The sequence below is a fragment of the Dipteris shenzhenensis genome, chromosome 1, assembly GCF_047967505.1.
Source record: "Dipteris shenzhenensis isolate YYH24624 ecotype China chromosome 1, Dip_SZ_1.0, whole genome shotgun sequence".
Lineage (NCBI taxonomy): Eukaryota > Viridiplantae > Streptophyta > Polypodiopsida > Gleicheniales > Dipteridaceae > Dipteris > Dipteris shenzhenensis.
The window spans coordinates 52,641,498-52,669,160 of NC_141596.1; the positions used below are offsets into that span (position 1 = coordinate 52,641,498).

Consider the following 27,663-nt stretch of genomic DNA (forward strand, 5'->3'; position numbering starts at 1 on the left):
GTGGGTACATGGCTTCAGCAGATGGGTAGACCTTCCTTGTGTATGCGTTGTCAGCTTGCAGAGGAATCTAGTAAGCATTGTTTATGGAGCTGCCCTAGCTCTAGAGTGGTATGGGCACGTATTTTCAGGTTGTTCTCATATGTTACATCCGAGTCCTTTCTGATGACATGGGGTGCTGCCCTATGGGGGAGAGGATCTGGAGCCTTTGCTCTCTTTGAGTCAGAGCCAGGAGACCACGGTTTCTTCATGCAGCGTCGCCAGAGACGGGGTCCGACTGATGTCAGCATCATGGAGCCGCAGGATTTACTTTTGTTACCTATACCTACTCAGGATTCCATGCCTACTTCACCTGCAGGGACAGCCTGGGAGGTGATTTCCAGCATCACTCTATGGCAGCAGCATCACTCTATGGCGGATATGGTGTTCGCGATGCTCTTTTGTCCTTGGGGGCCATTTATGCACGGAGGCTGACACTCTTGCTTCGATTTGGGCGGAGATTATCTTCACTCTCAGGAGTCAGTGGGAGCAGTGTACAGGCACCTCTTTGGCAGCTCGTGGGAGACTTCTATCCTTCATGAGGACATGGGACTGCTCATTATTTTTTCATTTGACCCCTTTGGGATGTCGTGGCATTTTAGACCACCACCATGGCTTTTTTGCCACATTGTTGAGGCTAGGGATAGAGTACTTTCTCTCCCACCTGTTGTATGATTCGTTTTGAATAGAATATATCACTTTTCTTTAAAAAAAATTCCATTGTTGAAAAAAAAAAAACTGTTTCTATATACCAATAACAGTGGTTTTGGATTGCCATTTACAGTTATTTCTCCCGAATTGATTATTCCATATCTTAGTGGAAAGTGACAAGGATTTCCTTTTTAGTTCACGGTTTTTTCTCTTTGTGAATTGAGTGATCAAACCAGCAAGAATAAAGAATAAACTTTTCAGTTCCAAAGACAAAATCTACCTGAGATGCTAAGCCCAATCCATCTTTAAAGCCAGCACGTCCTGAGCCCACCACTGTCTTCACCCTCTTGCTTTTGGGATCCAGGATTTTAATCTGCATTTTCAAACCATGTGCAAAAGCACATATAGGTTTCCAGTCCGTGAGAGTGGGCTTGATCGTATAAATAGGAAACAAACAAAATGGCATACATGTTCAAGAGTGTTCATTAATAAACGACAAAGTATAACAATGCATCAACAACAATATCTACACTGAGCGACCTCAGGGTCAGTATTCAGGCAATCCAATGAGATTGGATAGCATTCACTGGACGAAAGTTTTTGACGAGCCGCGTAAGGAAAGCAATGAGATCAGAAAGCATTCACTGGACGAAGGTTTCTGATGAGCCACTTGCTTTAATAAGCCACGTAAGGCTTACTTTTCGAGTACATATGATATTAGAAATATACAAAACGTTGATGAGGATGGGTATGCTCTTACTTTTTCCCATGCATCCTGAACATACAACTTGGGAATGCATCACAGTTTTATCTGGCATGACATTCATGCAATTGAGCCAATGCCTACAACTTGTGCTGAGCATAGATTGCAAGATTGGATTATTTGTAGCAAGTGATATGGGGGCATGATTAGCCTTCACACAAACTTACGGCTGCTGGCTTATATAGAGTCCTTCTTCCCACGGTTGGGTTCAAAGGCATGTAAATGAAATGTGGGGCATGGATAAAACTGAGAATTGGGAAATTCCATGAAATTGGCTAGTTTTTTGCTCCTGCAGCGTTCCAATAAATGATACTAGCCTGGTTTCATTCTATGCAATAGTCTTCGATCTCTATGAAAAAATCATTACAGAATTTCACCACTACTTTTATTTATGTAGTGCAGGTTTTCAATTGGATTGATTTATTTATGTTTTCCTTTCCCCAAGAGCTTTAGTGTGTTTTGCACCCTATGGTTTAACTTAGGGTTTGCTGCCGTCTGCTGCTTCGTCTACCCGTTAACAAGATGTACACCCAAAATAACAACTCCTCTTTAATTTTTGCATGATAACATGGTTTTGATTAGGTGAAGCTATTGCAATTTTCTTCTCTATTTTATATGGTTCCATGTTGTAAAAATGGTTAGAGTTCATATAGATGTAAGTTAGGGGATACAATATAGTTTGTAAATATTAGGGCTCACACTCCGGTAATTTCTTTCCTAGCTTTCCTATTGCTTTTGGTTTGAAAAGTAGATCGATCTCTAGTGACATTTTAAACATGGCTTGTTACTAATGGTGCCTTTGAGGGTTTCTAGCATTCTATGTGAAAGTACACCTTAGTAAGAAATAGCTATTGTAAACCTTACCTTGGGCTAAAAGCTTTGTTCATGCTTATTTTTCTGCTAGAAGTTTGGAATTTTTGTAATGAGGAGAAGAAGTTTGGAATTTTTGTAATGAGGAGAGTACTACATGTGTATGTAATTTTGGAAGCCATGAACCTTTGCTAGGATTTTAGAACTTCAAAGACCATGTTTGTTTGGGAAAGACTAAAAATGAAGTCTGCCAACAATTTGTTAAAATTATAGAATTTCAAAGTTGATTTTTTAAAAAAAGAGACTAAAATGGAGTATAAATTAGTAACTGTATACTTAGATGTGAACTACTACTCATTTAGCCTTCCCTTGAGTAAGTTTGTAAACTTCTAATGCTTTCATTGTACTTGTTGGAAATATTGTAATTTTTAAGGTCTTGGTCAATGTATTAGTTACTTAGAAGAGTTAGGGGCTTTTTCCGTCTAAGGTTTTTCCTCCTAACCGCAGTTAGTGGTTGACATAGTAGTTGAGCTAGGGTTTAAAAGTTTTATCTTGTCTTGTATCTAGATCTTGTAACTTCAATTCATCTCAGCTCTACATTCCATCTCCAAACTCTCACATATGGTATTAGAGCAGGCTGCCCCTTGCTCTCACGCACGTCCCCTCACCTCCCATGCCCTGAAGAACTTGAATTTCACCATGAGAAAGTTGCTGCTCTAGCCTGTTTATAATCAGCTGCCCTGTTTTTTGGTGGATTTGAGATCAGTTTTGGCGTGGAGCATAGTCCTGGTGCTAGGGTTTAAAAGTTTTATCATGTTGATAGCCCTCTTGTATCTAGATCTTGTAAGTTCAATTCAGCTTAGCTCTACATTTCATCTCCAAACTCTCACATATGGTATTAGAGCAGGATACCCCTTGCTCTCATCCCCTCACCTCCCATGCCCTGAAGAACTTGAATTTCATCACGAGAAAGTTGCTTCTCTAGCCTGTTTATGATCAGCTGCCCTGTTTTTTGGTGGATTTGAGATCAGTTTTGGTGTGGAGCATACTCCTGGAGCTGTTCTACTAATGGCCTCCCCTAAAACAAAGAAAATCAAGCCGCTGCTGTTCTGACCTGATTCAATAAGTTTCACAGCGTTGATTTGATGTCTTGAAAGAGTTGCCTCACTCCTAGAGGAGTTTTGCATCAGGCCACCTTCATCTGAATGAAAAACAGTGCTATTCGAGCTACTATCTGCTTGGGACATTCTCCACCTGTTTTTCCGCTGGCCACCTTCAAGAATTCTCCAGAGTGCTTCTGAACAGGCCGCCTACTGTGTTTCTTGGTCACCTCACTTTTGAGGGAGTTTTCATACCTATTTCGACTTATCAAATATCAGGAGAGTGCTATCTTGCTAGAAACTGGCTAGTTTCCGTAAAAAAGCACTCAGCTGGAGGTTGCTTTTGAGTAAAATAGCAGTCAAATCATCTAAACTTGCACAAGTACAAGCTTGCCCAGTTGAGCTCTGGCAGTGGGAGTGGTGCTGCCCTGAAAACATGGATTTTTTTTTGGGAAATTAGTTACATTGCAGTCATCTTTTGAGGTGATTTGTTTGAGCCAAGCATTGGCTTGCTTGGAGTAGACTTAATTCGGTGTTGGTATTGTTAAACAGTCCGCTTTGTCAGTTCAGAACTGATACTGCATTTGCCTAGCCAAGTATTGGCTTGTGGAACAGTGTTCTGTTGTTGTTGCAGTACAATTCACAGCACCTGAATTTTTTGGGATTTTGTGTGCATTCATCTTTGAAGTGGCTCACAATTAAAATCAAAATCTGGGAGATGTTTTTGGAGTTTTGGCCCAGGATGATAAAGTGGATGGCACCAATTATTGCCTGTGGAACTTTGTGGGTAAGGAATCTTTTGGTTGCAAAGAGTCAATAGGGTTTTGTTAGAGGTGAATCAGCCATTGCTCCTAGTATGCCTAGTAAGGAGGTAATCCCCGTGATAGATAGTAGGTGTGAGGCAATTTGTATTAGTTGCACCCATTGCACCTACACAGAATCAGAGGAGATGGGATGCTATAGATGTCCAAGTTTTGTCACGCATTGCCTTGTCTATATCCTCATTGACCTATTGCAGTGATCACCGAATGCATCGGGCTTACTTCCGTTTGGTGATTGAGATCACTCCTTGTACACCAAAATATTATCACCACAAGGGGTAGTTGGAAATATTACAATATTTAAGCCAGTGGCCAATAAATTAGTTAACTAGGAAGGTTATAGGAACTTTTTCCTTTTAAGGTTTTTTTGCCCTAACCATAGTTAGTGGTTGAGTAAGTTCATGAGTGAGTTTTTACCCAAGCTTTTAGGGTTCTATCATGTTGATAGCCCTCTTGTATTACATTCTTGCAACTTCAATTCAGCTCAACTCCACATTGTTTAGCTTTTGCCATCTCCAAACTCTTACAGACCCTAACCCAAATCACATTCCCTTGGGCTCTTGGAGACTTTGCATTCATGGAGGGGTCTGAATCAAGTATTTGCAGTGGGATTCGAAAGAATGGGAAGGGATAGATGCAGGTTATCCGAGAGAAGAGCCTCCCCTTCTTTCCATACATGATGAGCAATGCAAGAAAATATCAGCTCATCTTGAGAGGCTGGAGGCCTCCTAGAGAGCATCATTGGGAGAATTTCAAATTTAGGCATACGTGCTGAAGTATTTTTGGAAGCAACTCTAGAAATCCCTCAGGAAACACAAAGATCACTCTTTTCTTTTGGCTGTCTATACATGGAGAGATTACAGTGAACCATTGGATATTGAGGTTCAGCACAGATTCCACTTGTGCTTGCTGCCTTTCTGCCGAGGAGTCCATCCAGCATTGTCTTTGGCACTGCTGACAAGTGCAAATCATTTGGAATGGGATTGCTAGGCTATTGAACACCTTTACACACTCCACTTTCTATGACTTGGGGATCACTAGCTTGGCTTTCCCTTTCTAGGCCTCAGGTTCTATACAAGAAACATGACTTCTCTTGGGCTCTATTGATTCAACGACATGTAGCTGGCTCACGTTCCTTGGATGATGTTCCGATACTATTTTGTATACAGCCCTTGGACGGCTTCCAGGTTCATCCCACTCACACCATAGCGGCGTAGCCAGGATCTAGATAGACATAATACATACTTTGATGGCCATATGGGTGAGGATGCAGGGGTCTTTGTCGGCAGCCTCTTTCAGGAGGGCAGTATTTCTCAAGGAAAAGAGTGGCTCTGTTTTTTCCCTGAGTCACCTACTAGGTTAAGATGCCATTTCCAATCTCAGCCGTGGTGGTTTCATTCCTTCGATTAGCAGTTTATTTTTTGCCCACCTAGGGTGCATTTCATGTGCAGCATGATGTTTGCCCCCCTTTGAGTTTTCTCAGGGAGGGTCTTTCATACTTAACAGAAGTTTTTTTCTCGGAAAAAACAAACAAACAAACTTTCAAGCACTCGACATCAAGTAACAAGTGGAAGCATCTCAGATGATAATACATCTAGTGTTAGTTTAACTCCACTCCAGTCATCTGCATTGTATTTCCTCCAAAAAGAAACTAGGGTCGGAATACAATGTGTCCTTATCTCAATGTTAATTTTGGCAAATGCTCCCTATACATGAATGTAACCATTCTCCACTTTTCCATTTCAAAAATACAACGAAACATTATCAGCTGCATCTTCGCAAGGTATTTTCGAAGTCTTGAGAACATACACACTTATTCACATGCACAGACTTATTTACTATCTTCTCTCACCTTCTCTCTTGCACGCTTTTCTATGCGTGTCCTCCTCTCTTGTAGCTCCATTAAGCTCAGGAAAAGGTTGCCTATCTCCTCGTAGCTCTTGAATTGACCTTGCAACAGGAGCTTAAAAACTGTGAGCTGTCCTGCACACTAGTTCCAAATGCAAGGGCTTGCACAGCTATAGCAACTCTACACAACATAGGCAGCCTCACATCTACCAAGATGAAGCTAAATCCACCAAGTGTTACATTATCGTGACAAACAAGAAAGAGAAGTTAGAGAGACAATGAAGAGGGATATGATATGAATGTACTAAAGTCCGTGTGAGACCATTCAAGATCTATGGACTGGTGATCACTATCAACTAATAGTCATCCCTTTCATCCAGTGAGAGAAAATATTACAAACTTGTCATGTAGTGAGTACTTGTTAGGCTAGCTTGTGTGCTAGACCATTACCTTGTTGCGATGTTCCAAAATCTCTTTCAAGTAGCTTCCTAGCTTTTGGCTGTATGCTCCAGTAAACTTTGTAGATCTCTCATAGCCTTCAAACCAAGGTTGAGGCTGAAAGTGTTACGCTCTAGCCGAGGTAGCATGACCTCGGAAGAATCAGTCGACATTTCCCTTAAAGGATCTATGTTTGTAATTATTTGTTTGCGCTTCATGTAAATGATCGGGAGGGAATTAATGTCAAGGTCCTGGGTGAGGGTTGATAGCACCAGACTAGGTGGATCTAAGGCTAAGGGCCTAATGCAAAGAATGTGCCTAGGGGCAAAGGATTTAATGCATCCCAAGAGAGGGGTGAAATGTTGCATTAGGAAGGCCCTATATGGATGACATGTGGCATCTAGATCCATCTAGGGAGATGGGGCTTGTTGAGGCTAGTGAGAGAAGAGAATAGTGATTTTCACGTATGTTTGATTTGGAATTCTCTGTCTGCTTGAAAGCTTCAGCAAGGTTGGCTGGGAGGATATCCATGGTGTTGCTCCCGTGATCTGCAGTAGGAATAGATAGTTAGTGCTTAACATTTGGTATCAGAGCCCAAGGCTAGGAATTCAGGAAGGGATTGACGAACAGCGCGGTGGTCCTCTGGCGCTGGCTTACAAACTGGCCTACGCATCGATCGGCGATGGTGACGCAGAACAGGTGTGGAGCGTGGGTGTAGCAGCTCAACTCACTTATGATCTATGATGCACAGACGGGATCCATGCTGACCTGCAATGTGTTCGACGAATAGTATAGGGGTGATCACGAAATACGACGGAAGGGTGGCTGGTGCCGCTGCCGTGATTGTGACGTAGAGATTGGCGCTGCCCGTGGTCTACGGTGAAGCGATTCGTGAATGAGGGAGACCCTTCGACGAAGATAGTCCGTGACTAGCGCCAGATCGACGCAGAGCGCTAGTCGACGGACAAGCTTGACGAACGTCAAACCATCTGCCTAATCCCGTAAGGCTGTGACGAAACTTAAGGGTAGATGGACGTATAGCTGTTGGCGCTGCCGTGATTGTGACGGAAGGTTGACGCTGCCCGTGATCTGGAGTGGACGATAGGCATGGAGCGATAGTCGACGAGCAGTTGGCCCGTCATCAGGATTTGGGCAGTGAGCACGTAAGCTGTGATCTGGAGTGGACGACAAGCTGGGAGCGCAGAGGTGACGCAGCGGAAGCGTGGTGGCTCGTGTGCATCTTCCAGAAGATTTGGGGATGGGCAACCCGTAGCCAAAGAACATCTCGATCATACATCTACACCTTGGCAGACAAAGGAAGAGGCCACGCAATCCAAGAAGGCTATGGTGAAATCGTTGATGACCAGGGAGCTCTCTTTGACCTCCATCAATTCCGTGTTTTTTTTTCTGGACTTTGTCGGTTAATGCTCTGCTTTCATAAACAGGATCTTGTGAGTGATCAGCCTGCATGAGGCTTTGATGTTGTAGTAGGGACAGATCATGCTTGATGGTATGCCTATGTACTGCAGTCAGAGTTGTTTGCAGGAGCTTCCCTAGGATAGGGAAAAGCGCCATTTAAGATACATGCCTATGTCAAATGCCTAGTCAGTGTGCATGTGGGATTGCAGGAATTCCCTAGTATAGGGAATTGTGTCAGAGTGTCAGTACACTGAATTGCGTCAGTTTGTAAATACAGTTTCTAGCGGTGTTTTAAAAAAAAAAAACAAAAAAACAAAAAAAAAAACAAAAAAAAAAACAAAACACCCATTGAACTGAATGGAAGCGGAAGAAGGGGCTTCCAGGAGGAACCCTGCTGAGTCAGGAGTCCGACCGACCTAGAAGGTGTCGCGCCCAGTAGCTCATACTTTATCTGGCAGGATTGCATTGCTCGAGGATGCCTTGCAACAGTTGTTAGCGAAGCAGTTACAGGCCAATGCAGGGCAATCTGAACTGAGGAGAGCGATACACAGTATGTCTGCCAGACCTTCTCGAGAGGAGAAGGGAAAGGCTCCAATGGAACTGGAGTCTAATGTCCATACGGTCGAGCCTAGGAAGGCTAAAGTGCCAAATATTGCCAATTATAGGCCAGAAAAGTATTCTGGTCGGATGAACGACCGTAGCTCCGATGTCATTGAGACCTCGTTACACAAATGGGACGAGGCGTTCGCCATTTGTGAAATCAGCAATGACATCAAGAAGATCCGTGAGGCCACCCACATGTTCTGTGAGGCAGCAGATCGGTGGTGGATTAAACAACAAAAAGATGGTATAGCATCCACTATCTGGAAGGGGTTTAAAAGAGAGTTCAGGAAACACTTCTTACCTCCTGACGAAGCATCCCGAGCTTGGGATCAATATAGGAACCTTCGTCAGAGAAATTTATCAGTGGCAGAATACACTGATAAGTTTCAAGAGAGTGTAATGAAGGTAGACGAACCCCTGCCTCAATCAATCCAAGTGAAAGATTTCATATTTGGATTGAATGATCGAAAAAAAATGGAAGTTTGGGCTAAGTACACGAACACGTTAGATGATGCAATAGCTATAGCCCTGAACTATGAAGATGCCAAGGGCAACAGGCCAAGCGGGTTTGCACAGGTCGAAACCGAGTATGGGTATCCGAAGAAATCTGGGTTTAAGAAGAAATGGACTAGTAGAGGGAGTGGTTCTCAGCCGAGTGGTCAAGCCAAGCAGGCGAAACCGGCTGAAACTCCTAAACAAAGTACCATCATTGGAGTGAAGAGGAAAGTAACCCCAATGGCAGCCCGGGCTTGGTCTAAGTCTCCCTTAAACCCAGAACAAAGGGAAAAAGCGAGGAGAGAAGGCTTATGTTTTGGTTGCCTTCAGCCTCATCAGTGGAAGGATTGTCCACGTAACAAAGATCGTCGGATGGCTGAGATGGTGATCTCAGAATGCGACGTGGAGATAGAGGGAAGTCCCAGAGCGAAAGAGATGCAGATTCAGCTAGCGGGATCTTCTCAGAGGTTAGTACCTTGTTTGTTATGTGTGTCTGTTGCTAAGCTAGTGATGACTGCACCTGATAACATCCTATCTAAGCCCGCAGCAATGGGGTATACAGCCTTTAATGATACGGAGTTAATTAAAATGAAAGGGCAAGTGGCCAATCATGATGTCATTGTGTTGTTTGACTCGGCGTCAACTCACAATGTGATTAACTCCAAGCTCGTGAAGAGGCTGAAATTAAAGAGGGGTCCATTTGACTATGCGTATACAGTCAGGATGGCAGATGGAAGTTCAACTGAAGTATGGGAGCAAAGGGTTACCCAGTTGGAGCTTCGGATTCAGGACTATGCTGAGAAGCTTGATTTTGAAATGACCAAGCTTGCTCATGCATGTATAGCCCTGGGTATGGCGTGGCATTCTAGGAAGAATCCAGCCATTGATTAGAAAAAGCGCGTATATCAATTCAAGATGAATGATGTGCTTTATGTCTTGCGAGGTGAGAAAGATATACCTCAGGGACCGTTGGTTTCCGTGATGGAAATCCGAAAAGCTCAAGAAGAGTTTTTATTCCTTTGCACAGCATCGGTAGAGCCGGTTGATGATTCTTCGGCTAGCACTGATGTTACACAAAGTGGTCAGATGGCCAAGCTGGCTAATCTTATAACAGAGGAGTTCTCTGAATGTTTTAGGGATGAACTACCTAATGGATTACCTCCAGAGCGGAAAGTTCAGCATAAGATTGAACTGATCCCGGGGGCAGAACCTGTAAATAGACCTCCCTATAGAATGAGTTTTACTGAAGAGGCGGAGGTGCATAGACAACTGGAAGAATACCTCAAGTTGGGGTAGATTCAGCCAAGTTTCTCACCTTTTGCTTCGCCAGTAATATTAAAGAAGAAAAAGGATGATACGTTTCACCTCTGTATAGATTACAGAGCATTGAATAATATCACTGTTAAGCACAGGTATCCGATGGCTCGGATTGATGATTTGCTAGATGCATTACATGGAGCCGTGATTTTCAGTAAAATAGATCTTAAGTGTGGCTACCATCAGATCCGGATTAGAGCCGAGGATGTGCATAAAACCGCTTTCAGAAGCAAGTTTGATCATTATGAGTTTTTGGTAATGCCCTTCGGACTTACCAATGCTCCAGCGACATTCGTCATGCTTATGAACAATTTACTATGTTCGTATATCGGAAAGTTTGTAGTACATTTTATTGACGATATCCTGATATTCAGTAAAAGCATTACTGAGCATCGTGAACACTTAAGAGTAGTGTTCAGTACTTTGAGGAAAGCCAGTCTTTATGTAAACAAAAAGAAAACTATACTGTGTATGGTTTTGCTTGAATATTCAGGATTCATAAGAGTATTTAAGGGAAGGAGAAAAAGTTTTTCTCAGAGTTCCTTCGCACTCGAAGTCGTTGACTTCAGGAGAGTGTGCTAAGTTATCACCTCGATACTGTGGGCCGTGGTTAATTCTAAAGAGAATAGGCAAGGTGGCCTATAAATTAGAATTGCCACAGGGGTGTAAGGTGCACCCGGTTTTTCATGTTTCGCGCTTAAAGAAATTTTTACATACAGGTGACTCACTAATCGAAGGTGTGGTTTTGTTTCAGGAGATAGAGGATAATGCGAGGCGCAAACCAACAAGAATCCTGGACCGAGGAACAATGCAAATACGAAATCGGAAGATACCCACGGTGTTGGTTGCATGGCATGGTCAGCCTCTATCCGAAGCTACCTGGGAATCCGTATACCAGTTGCGGAGAGTGTTCCAAGATTTTATCATCGAGGACGCTGATGTTTGAAGAGGGAAGGAATGTTACGCTCTAGCTGAGGTAGCATGACCTCGGAAGAATCAGTAGCAATTTTTTTTTTGAAAAAAAAAAGGTAGACATTTGCTCATCATTGCTCTCTACATCAATGACATGCTGCTCACTGGTACTAATGCTGCAAAATTGCAGGTTTCAAGGATGAATTACAGCAGATGTTTGAGATGTCAGAATTGAGGTCGCTTCACTACTATTTGGGCATCCATTTTATACAAGATGACAGAGTTATTGGGCTGTTGCAGTCCAGGTAAACTCCTTGAACGGTTCAGATTTCAGAAGTGCAAGCCCATCTCTACTCCTATGGAGCTGGGGCTTAAGCTGTCCGTTTATGATGCCAATGAACCTTTTGATGCCTCTATTTACACTATCATACCAGCCTTCTTCTCTTAAGCAAGCCTCTTGGGGCATTCATTGATATCACTTTCTGCAATGATGGCACATGCAATTCTTGAAAGGCTTTGAGGCATCCTTTTTATCTTTCCCACCTGCATATGCATGTCTAGAAACACTGCTAGAGGCATGAGTTGGCTGAACTTTCTTTTTTCCCTTATCCTTCGCTTAAAAAGCATGCTTCCCACTCTGGGAACGTGAAGCCATATTCTTTCGCGTCTGCTCCTCTACAACAAGAGTGCTATCAACTCTTGAAAAGTGAGGCGATTCTGATTTCCTCGCATTGACAGGTTGAGAGACGTATGAAAAGAAAGATAAGACTTCAGAAAGGAGTTCAAACTAATAGTAACAAGCTGTAAGTCTGGAATGACCTCATCAATGTTCAAGAATTATTCTTGCAAATCTTGAATCCGGGTGACATGTTCCTGCATAGAGTCACCCTCATCCGTGTGCAGTGCACATTTTCAAGCTCACTGTGTAAATACGAGACTCTCGCCTCATCATGAGCTAGATTCATATGTTCCAAAATATTCCACACTTCCTTAGCAGTCCGGTAGGACCTAATATGAGGGACAATAAACCTCTTGATATTCAATGAAATCAAAGACAAGGCTTGAGCATTACAAGTATCCCACCTCCTTTGCTTAGGAGTAATACCTACAGGTGCTTGCCCAACCGGGGCAGCTTGTTGTCCTTGTTGCCCATGACTTGCACCACCACCACGAACCCCCCCTTGCTGTGGAGGAGTACCTGGTGCTATAGGACCGGGATGGGCCTCATCACTCGCAACATAATCCCAGAGGCCCTTAGCAATTAACAAATTGCAAAAAAAAAAACTCCAAAGAGGGTAGTTGGTGCCATCCAAGCGATCCTCCTAGGCAAAGCAATTGAGAGACATCATTTGGATTTTGATGTGCCGTTTGAGCAAACAAAAAGAGGTAAAAAATCTCAACAAAGTTCGCCTGCTGTGAATACCCTGCTCAAGTAACAAATCTCACTGCCAAAGCCTATACTAGGCTTGAGGATGCCCCTCGAATACACCAGAAAGGTCCCGTGCTGGGATATGTGCTGCAATCTTAGAATTTCCCCTAAAAAACCAGCCAAAGCTTGGCTCAACAAGGCATAAAACCAACTGAATGCTTGATGTACCTGCAAAGGAAAACCCCAGTGGCAAAAGGGCCAACAAATGCAAGCAATTGAGAGGGAAAAGAGATCCCAATGCAAGCAGTAATAGAATAGAAAGTTTACCAAACAAAAACCCAAGCAAATGGGCTACAAAATGCCTCCAAAAAGAGCTCCAAGATGCACTGAAAATGATCTCCCACGAACTATATGTGCTTTCCTTCAAGAATGCTTGCCTTAGCAAGCAAAAAATGACTGATTTTTATCTTTGTTTTGAAAAAAACAGCAAGTCCCCAACTGTATGGACTTAAAATGCACCTAGAGATTAAAAATATGAGCTGGCCTTGAACAATAATGCTTGAGACAGATTCAAAACAGCAAGGACAAGTTTCTAGAAGCTCCAACGAAGATCCATGACTCATAGAAAAGCTGCAAAACAGCAAAACAGTACTGAAAAACACCTCGAAAAGTGTGTCCAGCCTCTAAAAATAGACATCCAGCCTAGGAATCATTGTTGCGTTCAAAAAACAAGAACAAATCCCACAAAAAAACAGGTTGAGTTGGCTGTTTTTGCCAAAAATAGCTCTAAAATGAGGTCACTCGGCTTTGGACTTGCAGTAGGAGGCGGTGGCTGGTTTAAACCAGCTCGAAATCACCCAAAAAAATCCAAAAACTGGTCACCCAAGTCCAGAACAGCGTTAGATCTTCTCCAAAAGTGGGCCCAAGAAAGAGCACCCTAGAATGAACCCTAACTAGGTTTAACAGATGTGTGGTGACTAACTCACCCACAAACTCAACCTCTAACTGAGTTTAGGGATAAAAAACCTTCATAAAGGGAAAAAGTGCCCCTAGCCCCTTATTACATAATAATGGCCACTGCCTTAGGAAATATAAATACTTCTTACACTAAAGACCTGCGGAGTCTCCCAGTGCTTACTAAAATACATCACTAAACAAAAGAGAAAGATAACAAGAAAGGAAGAAGAAAGGAAGAAGGTGACTAGGCAAAAATAAACAAACAAATCAAGAAACAAAATTGACCAAAAAAACAAGAATAAAATCTCTCTCTCTCTCTCTCTCTCTGTCTCTCTCTCTCTCTCTCTCTCTCTCTCGTATCACGGATGATCTGCAGTAAGCCATCGATTCCCCATCATATAATTCAGGCCGAGTTCGGGGCATCTCCAATGCAGTTAGACGTGGCATTCCAGACTATCACTTACCTATACGGGGTGCGAGACTATGGCTCCTAATATGTCATACACAGTTTTCTAGCATGGGTTAGGATGCTCATTTCGTAGCTCCATCATTTTTGCTCATTGTATTAGGTTTTCTATCAATCTTCTAGACCCATCGGTCTTTAGTAGACTTTAATAAGCTTTTCTATCAATCTTCTAGCCCCCCCCCCTCCCGTAGCTCCGCTTTGCCTTATGTCCTCCGCTCTCTCTCACGTAGCTCCGCTCTGCCCCCCCCTCACGTAGCTATGCTCTCTCTCACACGTAGCTCCGCTCTGCCCCCCCCCTCCCATAGCTCCGCTTTGCCCCCCCCCTCCCGTAGCCTCTGCCCCCCCCCCTCCCGTAGCCTCTGCGCCACCCCCCCCCTCCCGTAGCCTCTGCGCCACCCCCCCCCCTCCCGTAGCCTCTCCGCCACCCCCCCTCTCGCAGCCTCTCCGCCCCGCTCCCCCTCTCGCAGCCTCTCCCCGCCCCCCCTCTCGCAGCCTCTCCGCTCCTCGCTCCCCCTCCCCCTCTCGCAGCCTCTCCCCGCCCCCCCTTTCGCAGCCTCTCCGTCCCCCCTCCCCCTGTCGCAGCCGCTCCCCGCTCTCCCTCCCCCTCTCGCAGCCTCTCCCCGCTCCCCCTCTCTCCGCTCTGCCCCCCCCTACCGTAGCCTCTCCGCTCTGCCCCCCCCCCCTCCCGTAGCCTCTGCGCCCCCCCCCTCCCGTAGCCTCTGCGCCCCGCTCCCCCTCTCGCAGCCTCGGTAGGGACCTACTGCCTACTCTCGCTTGCACTTTACGGAGCTACATCGACAACGGGATCATACCGTAGCACAAGATCAGCTTATTCAAAGCATGCGCCAGGAGATCACTCACCTCCGTCAGGAGGTTGTCTCTCTCACTGCTACAGTCATAGCGGCCCCGCGCACTACACTACAGGTGGAGGAGCGGCTCGCTACCATCCAGACTGCTATTGCAGAGACTACCAGATGGGTGGACGTTGCGAGACGGGAACCCAAAGCAGTCGTCTCAGCCACCATCGCCGAGCAAGAACAGAGGGCTAGTAAGGCTCTCAACATCCGAGTACAAGGTATCCCCCACACAGATTCACTCACCCCCTTAGCGGACGCGACTGCTTTCGTGACCTCTACCCTCGGCCTTGTCGAGCATGGGATCGAGCATGCATGGCGCACAGGACGGGACCCCACGCGCCCACAGCCACTCATCATCCGATTCAGGGATACTCAGGCTCGACTTGCAGCACTCAGGCAGCGTGCTACACTACGGTACCACCCTACTATCTTCATGGATGAGGATCTCACACCTATGCAGGTGGAAGAGCGGTGCACCCTGCTTCAGCAGCGAGATGTAGCCCGTCAGGAGGGGAAGTGGGCTGTTGTCCGAGATGGCCGCCTATTAGTTGGCCCCCACCGCCGAGCCCCACCAGGTACTCCAGACACGGTAGCAGACTCCCCTCCCAAATAGGGAGACATGGTCTATGAGATTCAGACTCTGCACACAGTACCCTTGGCATGCACCATATGGAACTATAATGGTACCCTATGGTCTGACCCTGGGAACTTCTCAGAGTCATACACTGGACGCGACATCGTTTTCTATACAGAGACACATCAGGGCCCCGAGCGCCCTCTCCCCTCGGTCAGTGGCTATACCTGGGAGTCAGTATTCCATGAGGAGACCAGATATACTGGGGGGGTCCGAGGATCAGGCGGAGTTGCAGTACTCCTTCGTTCAGCACTCACGAGCTTGATATCCGTGGTTAGATGGGATGTCCATGCCCGTTACCTATGGCTCCGATTTCAACGCCCCTCCACACGCGACCTCTTTATTGCAATCTGCTACTTTCCTCCTGAGGCGTCACATTTCGCACGGATGCTACGTGAGGATATGGGGGTATCCCCCTATCTAGATCTCTACTCAGACATTGTGGAGATCCCCAGACGCGGAGACGTCCTCCTAGTTGGGGATTTCAATGCAAGGACAGCAGGTGCACATCAGACATCACTCCTGGACTTCCACTCAGATCCGGTCCTATTACCTGAGATGGACACAGAGGACTCGGGCTTCCCCTGCTCCTCGGCTGACAGTCGCGCTCCCGTTACTGCGTATGGGCAAGCTCTTTTGGACCTTGGACGTATACATGATTTGGTCATCTATAATGGACTAGACCGGTGGCCTGTCTCCTCTGGTTTCACATGTTTCCCACATGGCGGAGGAGCCAGTGTCGTCGACTACATTCTGGGATCTCCTGCTTTAGCCCCACAGATCACTGACTTCCGCATTGCACCCTTACCCCCAGGAGCTGACCACACTTACCTGTTCTTTCATATCCTTGTGCCCCGAGCCCCTCCCAGCCACACCCCGCACTACACTACCTATCATGATATACACTTTGATCATAACCTCTCACCTGATTACTCAGCCCACCTAGCCTCCCTCCTCAGACACATAGACACCATACCCTCTGTAGATCACCGAGCCACCCTTATCACCCACTCCCTTCACAATGCAGACCGCCACATTTTTCCTTCCACTACTCGGTGCACCCGCCCTCCACCCGCTGGCTCCACCCCTTGCAATAGCTGGTATGATGACAAGAGTAAAGCATTACGCCGCACACTCCGACTCACGACCCAGCGAAACGCTAGGGCCAACCCACATCTCACCAGGGATTATCGTCGACTAGTTCGTCGCAAGAAGCTAGCCTTCCTGCGCCAGAATGAGGATACGCTATTGAACATTCTGTTTAGTAGCAACTCCAAGGATTTCTGGAGGAAATTCCTAGAACGCCGATCCCCCTCCCCCCTCACAGACACTTCCCTCTCGCACTCCTACGCACGTACACTCTATGAAATCCTTGATCAGCCTCCTCCCGACCTCTCAGCCACCCCCCACCCCACTTCTTGCACCCTCTTCACAACCCAGGGAGTCACCCACGCAGCGCTTAAGCTTCACAACGGCCGAGCTAAGGATCATGAGGGCCTATGCACAGAGTTTGTTGCCTATGGCATCAAAACTCTAGCCCCCATCCTGGAAACGCTGTTCAATGAAGCTGTCTGTCATGGGTTCCCCAGAGCCTGGACCCTGAACACTATCACACCCATCCACAAAGCAGGAGATCCCATGGATCCAAGGAATTACAGGACCATCATGATTGGACATGTTATGTCCAAGATCTATGCATCAGTGTTAGATGGCGAGGTCAGTGCTCGCGCAGAGGTACAGGGGCTCAGGGCATCCGGACAGGCCGGCTTCAGGGCGGATCACTCGACTTACGATCACATTTTTTCACTTAGAGGGATCATTGAGGAGGCCAGACACAGGAGACAGAGAGTATATTGTTGCTTTGTGGATTTCCGCAAGGCATTCGACACCGTTCCCCGCGCCTGACTCGTCAGACGCCTGCAGGAGTTAGGCTACGACTCGGAGGTTATCTGGGCAGTAGTAGCTCTCTATGAGCGGGTGACGGGCCAGGTCAGGATTGGCACCAGCTGGACCCCAGAGATCACGAGCACTATCGGAGTCAAACAAGGATGTCCCTTGTCACCGACTCTACTTGGACTCTACATCGACGAGCTCGAGACCACCATCAGGACACTCAGAGGTGCAGGCTGCTCTCTTGCGGAGGCTGTCATCCATATTCTCCTATACGCAGACGATGTAGTACTACTACCCTCTTCTGCTACTAGTCTTCAGCGACACCTGGATGGACTTCAGGTCTTCTGTGATACACATGACTTGAAGGTCAACCTTGGGAAAACCAAGGTGATGATCTTCAATACTTCAAGACCCACTATGCACCAAGAGGAGTTCCTCTTCGTCGGCGACCCTGTTGAGATAGTTGACCCTTACACATACTTGGGCGTTGTCATCTCAGGCCCGATCTTCACGATGCGCCCGGCCATACAGGCCAGGATCAGCCGGGGCTATGCCGCTCTTGCCAGGCTCGAGCGACAATGCTACCACTCCCACTTCCAGGACCCGCGGACCAAGTCTCTCCTTTTTGATTCTTTGGTCCGCCCAGCAGGCATGTACGGTAGCCCGTGGTGGGGAGCCGACCTTTCAGACACAAAGTGGGCTCGAGTCGAGCACCTACAGATACTGATGTTTGCTCAGATGATCTGCAGCAAACGATCGGTACCACACCAGATCATTCTAGCAGAGTTCGGCGCCTCACCCCTACAGCTTGATGCGGCTTTCCAGGCTATCACTTATCTCCACAGAGTCAGGGATTTCAGCTCCTCTGCCGACGGTCGCCTCCGCCTACCTTGGCTAGCCCTATCCTCCTCTATGGCCTTATTCGTTGATGGGGACCAGCGATGCTGGTATAGTCGTCTTTCCAGTTGGTTCACCCGACTGGGCCTCGACTTAGACCAGTTGCCTCCTTTTCAGTACAGCCTCGACGCTCCACCATCTCCCCTCTCCCCCACTGACCACGAGGTCAACCGGCTCATTCGAGCGGATCTGCTCCAGCTCCACATCTGGCGGACATGGTTTCTTCACTCCGAGCTTCCTGTGAAGCTCGACTTCTACCGCCGACACTGCCTCCAGATCTCACAGGAGGGCTTCATCACACCTCCGGGTTACACACAGCTTCATCTACCACATGTGCTACAGATCTTCCTCGGTCAGTTTAGGGTTTCGTCACACCAATTACGGATCGAAAGCGGACATGCAGAGGGTATCCCACGAGAGGGCCGCCTTTGCCCACTTTGCGACTTGCAAGAGCTTTTAGATGTCCTATCTATTATGCCATTTGAGGCCGGTACCACTGCCTCTTCCACGATGGAGTCGGCCCCCTCCCACACATGCTGCAGTTCCCGGATCAGCGATGCCTAGCCGCTTTCTTACATGAGATGACTCGCCACCGAGATACCTCCCTCCGAGCACGGTGACACGCGCAGCGCACACAGCATGAGGACACCCAGCGGCCCATCACTGATTTCTTCCAGTCACAGGATACCTCTCCTCAGTCTAGCCGACCACCCGGACGTGAGCGAGAGCCAAAGCCACGACAGTTGCGCCAGCGGATAGACTCACACATTCGGGTCCATGACATCTCGTCTCTACTCTCTCCCCGCCCCACCGGGGTTACCGTTGCCCTCATCCACAGGGCCACCCGCCGCCCCCGACGACCGAGCTCGACTAGGCCGCGTGACGTCAGAGGCCAATCATCTATCGTAGGGCTTTTTCCGGCCTCCCATTTGACGGCCCCTCTATGATTGGTCTCTGACAATCACCACCTGCACATATATATTGTATCTCCCCCTTCTGCCCCATTTTTGGTGCCCCCCCCTTCTTTTTTGTATCATCTGGAGGTAGACACATATTTTTTGTATCGCGACTAGACACACCGTCCTTCATAACCTCTTTTTTGTAGAAACGGTTGGCTGGCCCATTTTGAGACCGCCACCGTTATGCTCATTGTATCAGTTATCCTTAGTCTCATAGACCTTCACGGTCTCCCGAAGACTTTAATAAACTTTCTTTCTTTCTTTCTTTCTCTCTCTCTCTCTCTCTCTCTCTCCCCATTTTGCACCCATCCCCCCATTTTGCACCCAGGGGCGGTTTCCTTGCATCTAGTTTACTTTGTATTTAGGCTCAGATTTGACATTATGTACTTTCACTTGCACTGTATTGCGTAGCACTTAGATGATATTCGACGATGCCTCTTCTTTGTGGCACGTTGATTTTGTGCTATCTTGTATGCAGAGTTCTTGATGTCCCATGGGCCCATTTTGGCCTTTAGTGGACAATAATACACTTTCTTTCTTTCTTTCTCTCTCTCTCTCTCTCATATGTAGGAATGAAAGAAGAATTTACAGAATGAATGAATTATTTAAAACACAAAATACTAAATGAATTTCTTAAACTTATGTACCGCTTCCTACAAAGATGCAAAATTACGTACTTGAAAATTTTTACCTTATGGTTGTAAGAATCTGCGATGTACACTCGTCCATCAGTACCATAAAGTACCCCCAACGGATGCTGAAATTGAGCTGCTGTGCCAACATCATCTTTGTCCCCAAACTGGATTGTTTTTCCAAAGCAGCGTCATAAATAACACTTCGCCAAAGTGAAGCAGTAGACTCTCTTTCTTGGATAATGTCCAAAAATCAGCATGGCTTAAAATGTCTGTACAAGCACATATTGAAATTCTGGTTTACCTGGAAAAGATTATCAGGAAACATAGGATCCCCACCAGCAAGAAGTTTTGAGCCTCCTGTAACCAAATTAACTGCTCTAATAGAACTGCTTTCACTATCTGCCTCGTAGATTTCCTTCATATCTAATAAATACACGGAGCTGCAGATGTTAGAGACAAATTGAAATAATCTTCTCATAACAGTACATTTAGCTCGAGTGTCAGACCACTATACCTGGAGAGAAAGAAAGGCCTGAAGGCTGAGCGTATGATGTTTCTTGACCCCTGAGAATTAAAGCACAACACTCAGAAAATGACATATACAGAAAAAACGCCAACCTCAGAAATTGCCTACCATACATTTCAGAAAGCCAATCTTTTGACCTAGGACAGAAAATATGCATTCATATGAATGATATAATGACTGTCAAGAGCATCCCTTGCCCCAATACATCGCAAAAGTCAATTTTGACCCTGGCTAGTTTCTTCCTACACTGCATTAATAGAAGCAGAGATGCTCTAAAATATCTACTTCTAAGCTACAGATACCATCCCCCCTCCGGCCCTGCAAAATACAAAAAAGAAAAGAAAGAAGAAAAGGGAAACTAATATTGCATCCCATTTCAGCCTTGGCTTGCTTCATCCAAACTTTGAAAATACAAGGCAAACATGAGCTACCCACCTCAGTGCTGAAGACCACTGGCTGGTTTTTTGGGTTACAAACTTAGGTAAGATGGTACAAGGTGTCATATGGCAAATTTTACAATAAAATTTTAAAGTATACATTTCTTAAAGCCTCTTTTGAAGAAGAAAAATGCATATCCAGAAGACATGCAAAATTGCTTTGACTTATGCTGCCATCATTGATGGACATAGTGGTTAATACCTTTTACCATTCAGATTGCGTTCATAACCGTCACCACTGAAGACCTTGGTGATGCCATCTGCTAGATTATGTTGCCAGATCTGATGTTGTCCAGCCATAGCAATATATACAGTGCCCGAGGCAGGTTCACAACAAACATCCCATGGAGAATTCAGAACCTATCAAAGGCATCAAAATAAAAGATGTTATGAATTATAATGCTTGGTTTGTAGCTTCTATCATCAGAGACTAGCTCATTTCAAGGCTTTCTCAAACAAGAAGACGTCAAAGATTAAATACGTCAATGATAGCATGCAGGATAACTCCTAATGTAGCCAAGATGGTGGTTTCGGACGGATTTCGGAACAATATACTGTTTATTATTTGGGTTGCCAGGTCAATGCGTCCACCATCTCATTGGGAGGAACCCCTTACTTGGAGCACTACTAGTGTTTCGTGGCACATAATTGAACACTAACTTGGTCCTCTCATGATACCCAGTATATTGGACTAGTTCCTTCCCAAGGTCAATTGGACTAGTTGGAGGCTCATTCATAGATCCCACCATGAGAGGATGGCAAGACTTTGAGCAGAAAAAGAGGCAAGAGAGAACATCTTCCTGTCTTACATGGCTCATACTGAAAAGAGGCAAGAGAGATTCCTGAAAAGCAAGGTGTTCTTACATGGCTCATACTGCATCGAGCCCTTTAGACACATGCCAGATCACTCAGAATTGGGAAGTCAGATGGTTGTTGCAAAAGTGCCATGGTCAGACTGAGTACTGGTTTGTTCACTAGCCAGGCAAACGTGGAGGACAACTAAAGATGCTAACAGGAATAAGGTGCAATTGGGATGTTTGTTTGTTGGGAGATGCCAAAGGGATGCTTAAGAAGGAGTAGACCTTACTCAGAGCAAACACTTTATGGTTACTTTGGGTAGCTAGAAACAGATTCTTTTGTGATGATGTTGATACTAACCCTTCAGCTATTTGGTTACACCATGATTTGCCAAGATCTCAGGACTGCAGAGCAGCATATCCGGGTCATTCATGCCGAGCTTCAGATGCTGTATGACCAGCACAGAAAGCTTTCCCTCCGATTCACGTATTCGGCCCAGGATGTTGCAGTGAACTGCAGAGAAAAGGAGGATTTACGCAGAACTGTACCGGAATCATTGCAGTAGTACCTATGTTGAGGATGGGTAGGTCCAACTTTTTTGTTTTTTGAAAGGGTGGGGGGGGGGGGCTTGGTGTCTTGGCTTGCTGGTAGGTTGGGGCCCTCTTGTGAGGATTGTAGATTGATTGGTGCATTGTCAGTGAGAATCCCCTCCCTACAACGGGTATGTCCTGTCACAGCCGAAAATTTTCTAAGAGAGGACTTGGATATGCACATTTGGGGCTGGATTATGATCTTGGTTACAAATCACATGAAGCTAATGAAAAGGATGTTTGAGAGAATGTATTGTCAGCAAATGGGCGAGCAGACAACAAGTCCCCTCAATAGGGATTCGTTTTGCACTGTTCATACAACAAAGGGATGCCTGAGGAGGGAACTGTCTTCTCTTGTTGTATGATCCCATGTGACTTCAAGCTACTCCATTCATTTTCATGTTGACAAAGGTCTGTCAGACAAGGCATTCTTAGTTGACATCTGCTGTGGATAGCTTTATAGCGTGCCAAGTTCATGACCAAGGCTCTATTTTTAAACTATAAAGACTGAATGTCACAACTAAAAGATTGAGTCATTGTTCATGTCTTTACGGAAGAGAACTAGCTGTTCATCTGATGCTCGTCACACAGATTCTTGCACTGCTGTGTCTTATCCATTTGATTCATTGACCGAACGAGAATACAGAGGCCATCATAGTATAATTTTCCATGTCAACTCACACACGAGCTTGGTTAGAGCTGTGCACAAACATTCAGTCACCATTATCTCAATGTACTGGCTATAGGCAGATGATTCCCATGTGCATCACTTACAGACAAAGTGGACATGATACCAGCCCGATTTCTATGATTAGCACAGTGGGCTTAATGCAAGGGATGTGCCAAATGTATTTGTAAGCTTCCAATTAAGAAGAGACAAATGCCACATCTTATGGCTCACCTTTTCAAATTGTGCAGCTGCATTACGCTAAGAACCTCAACATGCACCAAGATAAACACTACTTCCCAGATTTTGAGCCATCGTTTCTCTTAACTCAGTATAGATGCAAAAAACAAGCAGAGCTAACTCATCATCAGATACTCTGCACATGTCCTGTGGGGAGTGGCCAATGCAGTGCAGCGATGCACATGCTCCACCCTAGCACGTGATCAGCTTCCTATCCCCACACAGTGAACTAAAATGAGCTTTGTAAAATGATATGCTTGGATTATTTTGACAATGGTATGGTAAAACCTGTCACTCGTGCCTCTTGCCTCTCATTGATCAAAATCAGGATATAACTCATTCTCCCCATTTAAGGAAACTATTACCAACTTCCTAGACAAGATTGTCAGCTAGTTATGTGCATAAAAGAAATTTACAGTCCTGGTCAAATGCCCTTTAATTGAGGCTCTGAAATCTAAAATTTACTATGAGAAGCTGTGACACATATCCTTTCATCTTCTTCCCCTTCTATCATGTTTCTGATCTGACACTTTCCCTCGCCAAGCGAACCCTTCCCTATTCACCACAGCATTCCAAGGATGTCTTGGCTAGGATCCTCCTCTAGACGCTTTCCTTTGTAACGACAAATGTCTCAAGATTAAACCATGCACAGATAAACGAACTGATTGATTTCCAAGATGCCAGTAATGACACATTTATTTCATATCAGAGGCAAGAAGACAATCTCCATGTCAAACTTTGGGTAATATCCACCGAAATCATTCTTCTCAGATAAATACGAGCAAAAATTTTGCTGCTTAGAATTTCTTTTGAATCCCTTTATATTATACAACTATTCTAGCTTTCAATTAAAAACCACACGCAAGAAAAAACTAATAGCCATGCTCATAAATTTACATGTCAAGCATCATAATTCAAAGTTGACATTTAGAATCCAAAAGTGTACGCTATACAAATCAACCATGACGGATTGTAAAATTGTACAGAATTACCTGTGAAGTTCCTCGTTTTCCACCTTTGTAGTCAGATCCCTTAACCCCATTTCCTGCAAGTGTACGGACCATTTCATTCACGAGGTCAACTTCCCTGCAAACAAAGTGGATAACTATCAGTCATAACTAAACTCAAGATAAGCAAATATTACCAGAAACAGAATTCACATTGGAACTTTTCTTTGAGGCATAAGGAGACATGCTAGAGTTTAGTCATGGCAAAGAAGTAGGGCCCATGCCAGTGATCTGAAAGAACAGTCCTGTATAAACTTAGATGAAGCCTTCCAAACCATCATTATTGAGAGTCCATGGAATGGGCTGTGGTAGACCCTTTGTGCTTATGTTGTCTTCCTCTTCCCAATTGTTAGATAGGGGATGAGACACGATGGTTCTTGCATCTCTACATTTTTTGGGTTGCTATCCTTCTAGTGCACTCTATATTACCCTACCATGCACATATATTACTTAGACAGGAAGGAGATAATCAAATTGGTTCTCTTGAACTACGCTATGTATGGGCATATGCATTGAGCCTATACATTTTTCTCAAAGTGATATTTATACAGAAATCATGAAGGATGGTTTTATTTAAATATCTTCAAATGCATGCCTCATATGCTAGGAGGATTGCCTACAGCTAGCGCATGCCGAGGACTATCCCACAAAAAGATATTCTTGGTACGGTAAAGACCATTAAATCTTCCCATGCACCCTTACTACAAGCTTAGAGAGGGCTCCATTACAAAGCTAAGAAAGAAATAAAGTTTATTAAACGTCTTCTAAAGACAAAAGTGTCTATGACATTGAAAGAACTTGATACAATGAGCTGAATGGGTGGAGCCTCTAAGTGGGCATCCACATCCAAGACGAATACAACATAACTATAGAAACACTAATACATAAAACTGTCTAAGTTCGTGGAGAGGATGGAAATTGTGTTGTGGCATCACCACCACAATCATCCTTAGAGGTTAGCAAAGGGGTCAAGCCCAAGGGGAGAGCCCGGTATACGAGGTTGCTATGGCATGAAACCTATGGTAGAGAGCTGGTGACGGTCGGTATGTGTGGTCTGCTACAGTCTACTAGCTGTGGCCCTACATCGGACAAGTGCCAATGTTACACCCTTCGCCCGTGCCTTCCATTTGGTAAACATGGAAGGGAGGTCCCCAAGCCTGATCTGTGTGTCGACCTGTTGTTGAGTCCGCTGCGTTTCTTGCTCTGGACCTTGGCTCTGCCATCTCTCTGGGGCTAGCTAGTCCATGTTGTCTCGCTAGAAAAACTCAATGATCGTTCTTTGAGTGGGGTCTGGCTGTATACCCTTATCTCGCCTAACAAACTAGAGAGGGTCTGAGACTATCCCTGAAGAGACAATGGTAATGACATTGAATCTCATAGTACACAGGACATTTAAAAGCGAAGTGCTCCTCACGACTTGATCTTCTGCCAATCATTTTGAGTACAAATGCGACCCTCTCTAGGATGCGCTCAGTCTGCCCACTTTCAATGCGTAGCCGTGCCATGAGACACGGAATTGCCCAATCGATATCCTTAAGAGACAATGGTAATGACCTTGAATCTCATAGTACACAGGGCATTTGAAAGCGAAGTGCTCCTCATGACTTGATCTCCTACCAATCACTTCGAGTATAAATGCGACCCTCTCTAGGATGTCCTCAGTCTGCCCACTTTCGATGCGTAGGTGGTGCGATGAGACACGGAATTGCTTAATCTATATTCTCAAGAGACGAGAGAGGTTGATCCATGTATATCCTAGTGGGTCAATGAATCCCTTCTTTAGAATCCCCAAGCAATGATCCCTAGAGAAGCTGAGTCTCACATGAAGCTCATCGGCGGGTGCCAACTAGATCTTGAATGAATGTAGCTGTAAGGGATCCTTTAGGAAAAACATGTTGACTCGTGATATTTGAGTGAAAGAGAGGGGTCTTGGTCTATACTGGAAGTAGACTCTCAAACCATCTACATGTACATGCGTGCCAACACCTCTGATCACCCTCAATTGCTAAAGTCATAGATGAAGACAGGGCTAGCCATGGTAGCCTACTTCGGCCTAAGCTATCAGAGCCATAATCCTTACTCAGTTGAGGTATGCGTTAAACTAGAATGCTGTGTGAAGCTATAGTGGGGATGCTCCGAACTGATCTAGGACTACCCGCCGAGGTGGGAGGGATGACTTATTACGGATCATCCCTGACAGCAAGGGAGCCCAATCGACCTCTTTGATGTCGGGACCCCAACAAGGACTGCAATACATACCTGTAGGGAAGATGAGGGGTCGAAGAGAAGAGACTTGATCCAAGGTTCCTGGAAATAAGAGTGAAAGCAATTGTCAATAAAGTCTAGCAAGTGTGGCGCACGCCCTGCTCAATTGGATGCACGTTGATGGTTGCATGGTGAAAATCGGGCCAGAGAAGAGAACCCCTAAGTATGTATAGAATGTGACAATCTCTCTAGTGTGAAATGCTCTCTGTCCATGGGTGCTCAAAGAGCATGACCTTGGTTTTACCAACGTTGACCTTCAAGTCATGTGTCTCGCGGAAGGTATGAAGTGCATCTAAGTGTCACAAGAGGCCCTATGCTAAGGATGAGAGTAAGACCGCATCGTTTGATACAGGAGGATTTGAATCAAGTAGAAAATAGCCGATGACAGAGCAGCTTGCCGCCCCTAGTGCACGATTGACAGTTTCGAGATCATCTTTGTAGAGGTCAAACAAGGTTGGTGATGATGGACAACCTAGTTTAAAACCATTAGTGCTCATGATCTCCTTGGTCCACCCTGCACCTGTCAAACCCTATCTAAGACCCTCTCTTAGAATGCCATGACTACCCAGATGATCTCTCGAACATACCCTAGATCCTACAAATGCCTTATGAGGCGATCTCGCCGCACTATGTCAAAAGCTTTGCATAAATCCACAAAGCAGCAATAAACCCTCTGTCTCCATGCTCTAGCCTCCTTGATGACACATCTGAGTGTTGATATGTGATCTGGAGTCGCATGATCATTCCAAAAGCTTGCCAGTTCCTAGGCCTTGAGTCCCTAGAGCTCTCGGCTAAACTGTGTGTTGAGCATTGATGCATAGATCTTAGAGATGACCTGCCCAATCATAATGGTCCTGCAGTTTTCCGATTCATGGGATCCCTTGCCTTGTGAATGGCAATGATCGTGCTAAGAGTCCAAGTGTGAGGAAAGCTGGTGCGAGCCGCTTCATTAAAATGCTTTGCTAGGGGAACGTAGTTCACATCATAAGTACGATATCTATCACTTAGTTTCATTATTTGTCACCTTTATTGATACTCCCCACCACCCCTTTAGCCATTACTTCTTAATCCAACCTTTTATTCCTCTCATCTATTATTCTATGTGTGTACTTTTCCTCCACTTATGATTTGGTCGTTAATGTTAATCCATAGACACACTAATGATTTTGAACATTAACCTCTTCTCCATTTCCATATATGTTCCTTGATATTTTTGTTCCCCATATCATATATATAGAATGGAGGCCTAAATT

General features: G+C 45.4%; 1 protein-coding gene across 1 annotated transcript in view; it reads right to left on the reverse strand.

Annotated features, from left to right (window-relative positions):
- Positions 1 to 27,663, reverse strand: part of LOC147906018 (haloacid dehalogenase-like hydrolase family protein) — a 279,546-nt gene that overhangs the window by 111,952 nt on the left and 139,931 nt on the right. Inside the window, exons 20-25 of the mRNA XM_087383974.1 lie at positions 24,131 to 24,224; positions 21,046 to 21,203; positions 20,395 to 20,444; positions 20,182 to 20,303; positions 19,937 to 20,044; positions 968 to 1,060 (exon numbers count right to left, since the gene is read on the reverse strand). Of these exons, the coding sequence (XP_087240100.1) occupies positions 968 to 1,060; positions 19,937 to 20,044; positions 20,182 to 20,303; positions 20,395 to 20,444; positions 21,046 to 21,203; positions 24,131 to 24,224 (625 nt within the window). The remainder of the gene's footprint in view (positions 1 to 967; positions 1,061 to 19,936; positions 20,045 to 20,181; positions 20,304 to 20,394; positions 20,445 to 21,045; positions 21,204 to 24,130; positions 24,225 to 27,663) is intronic.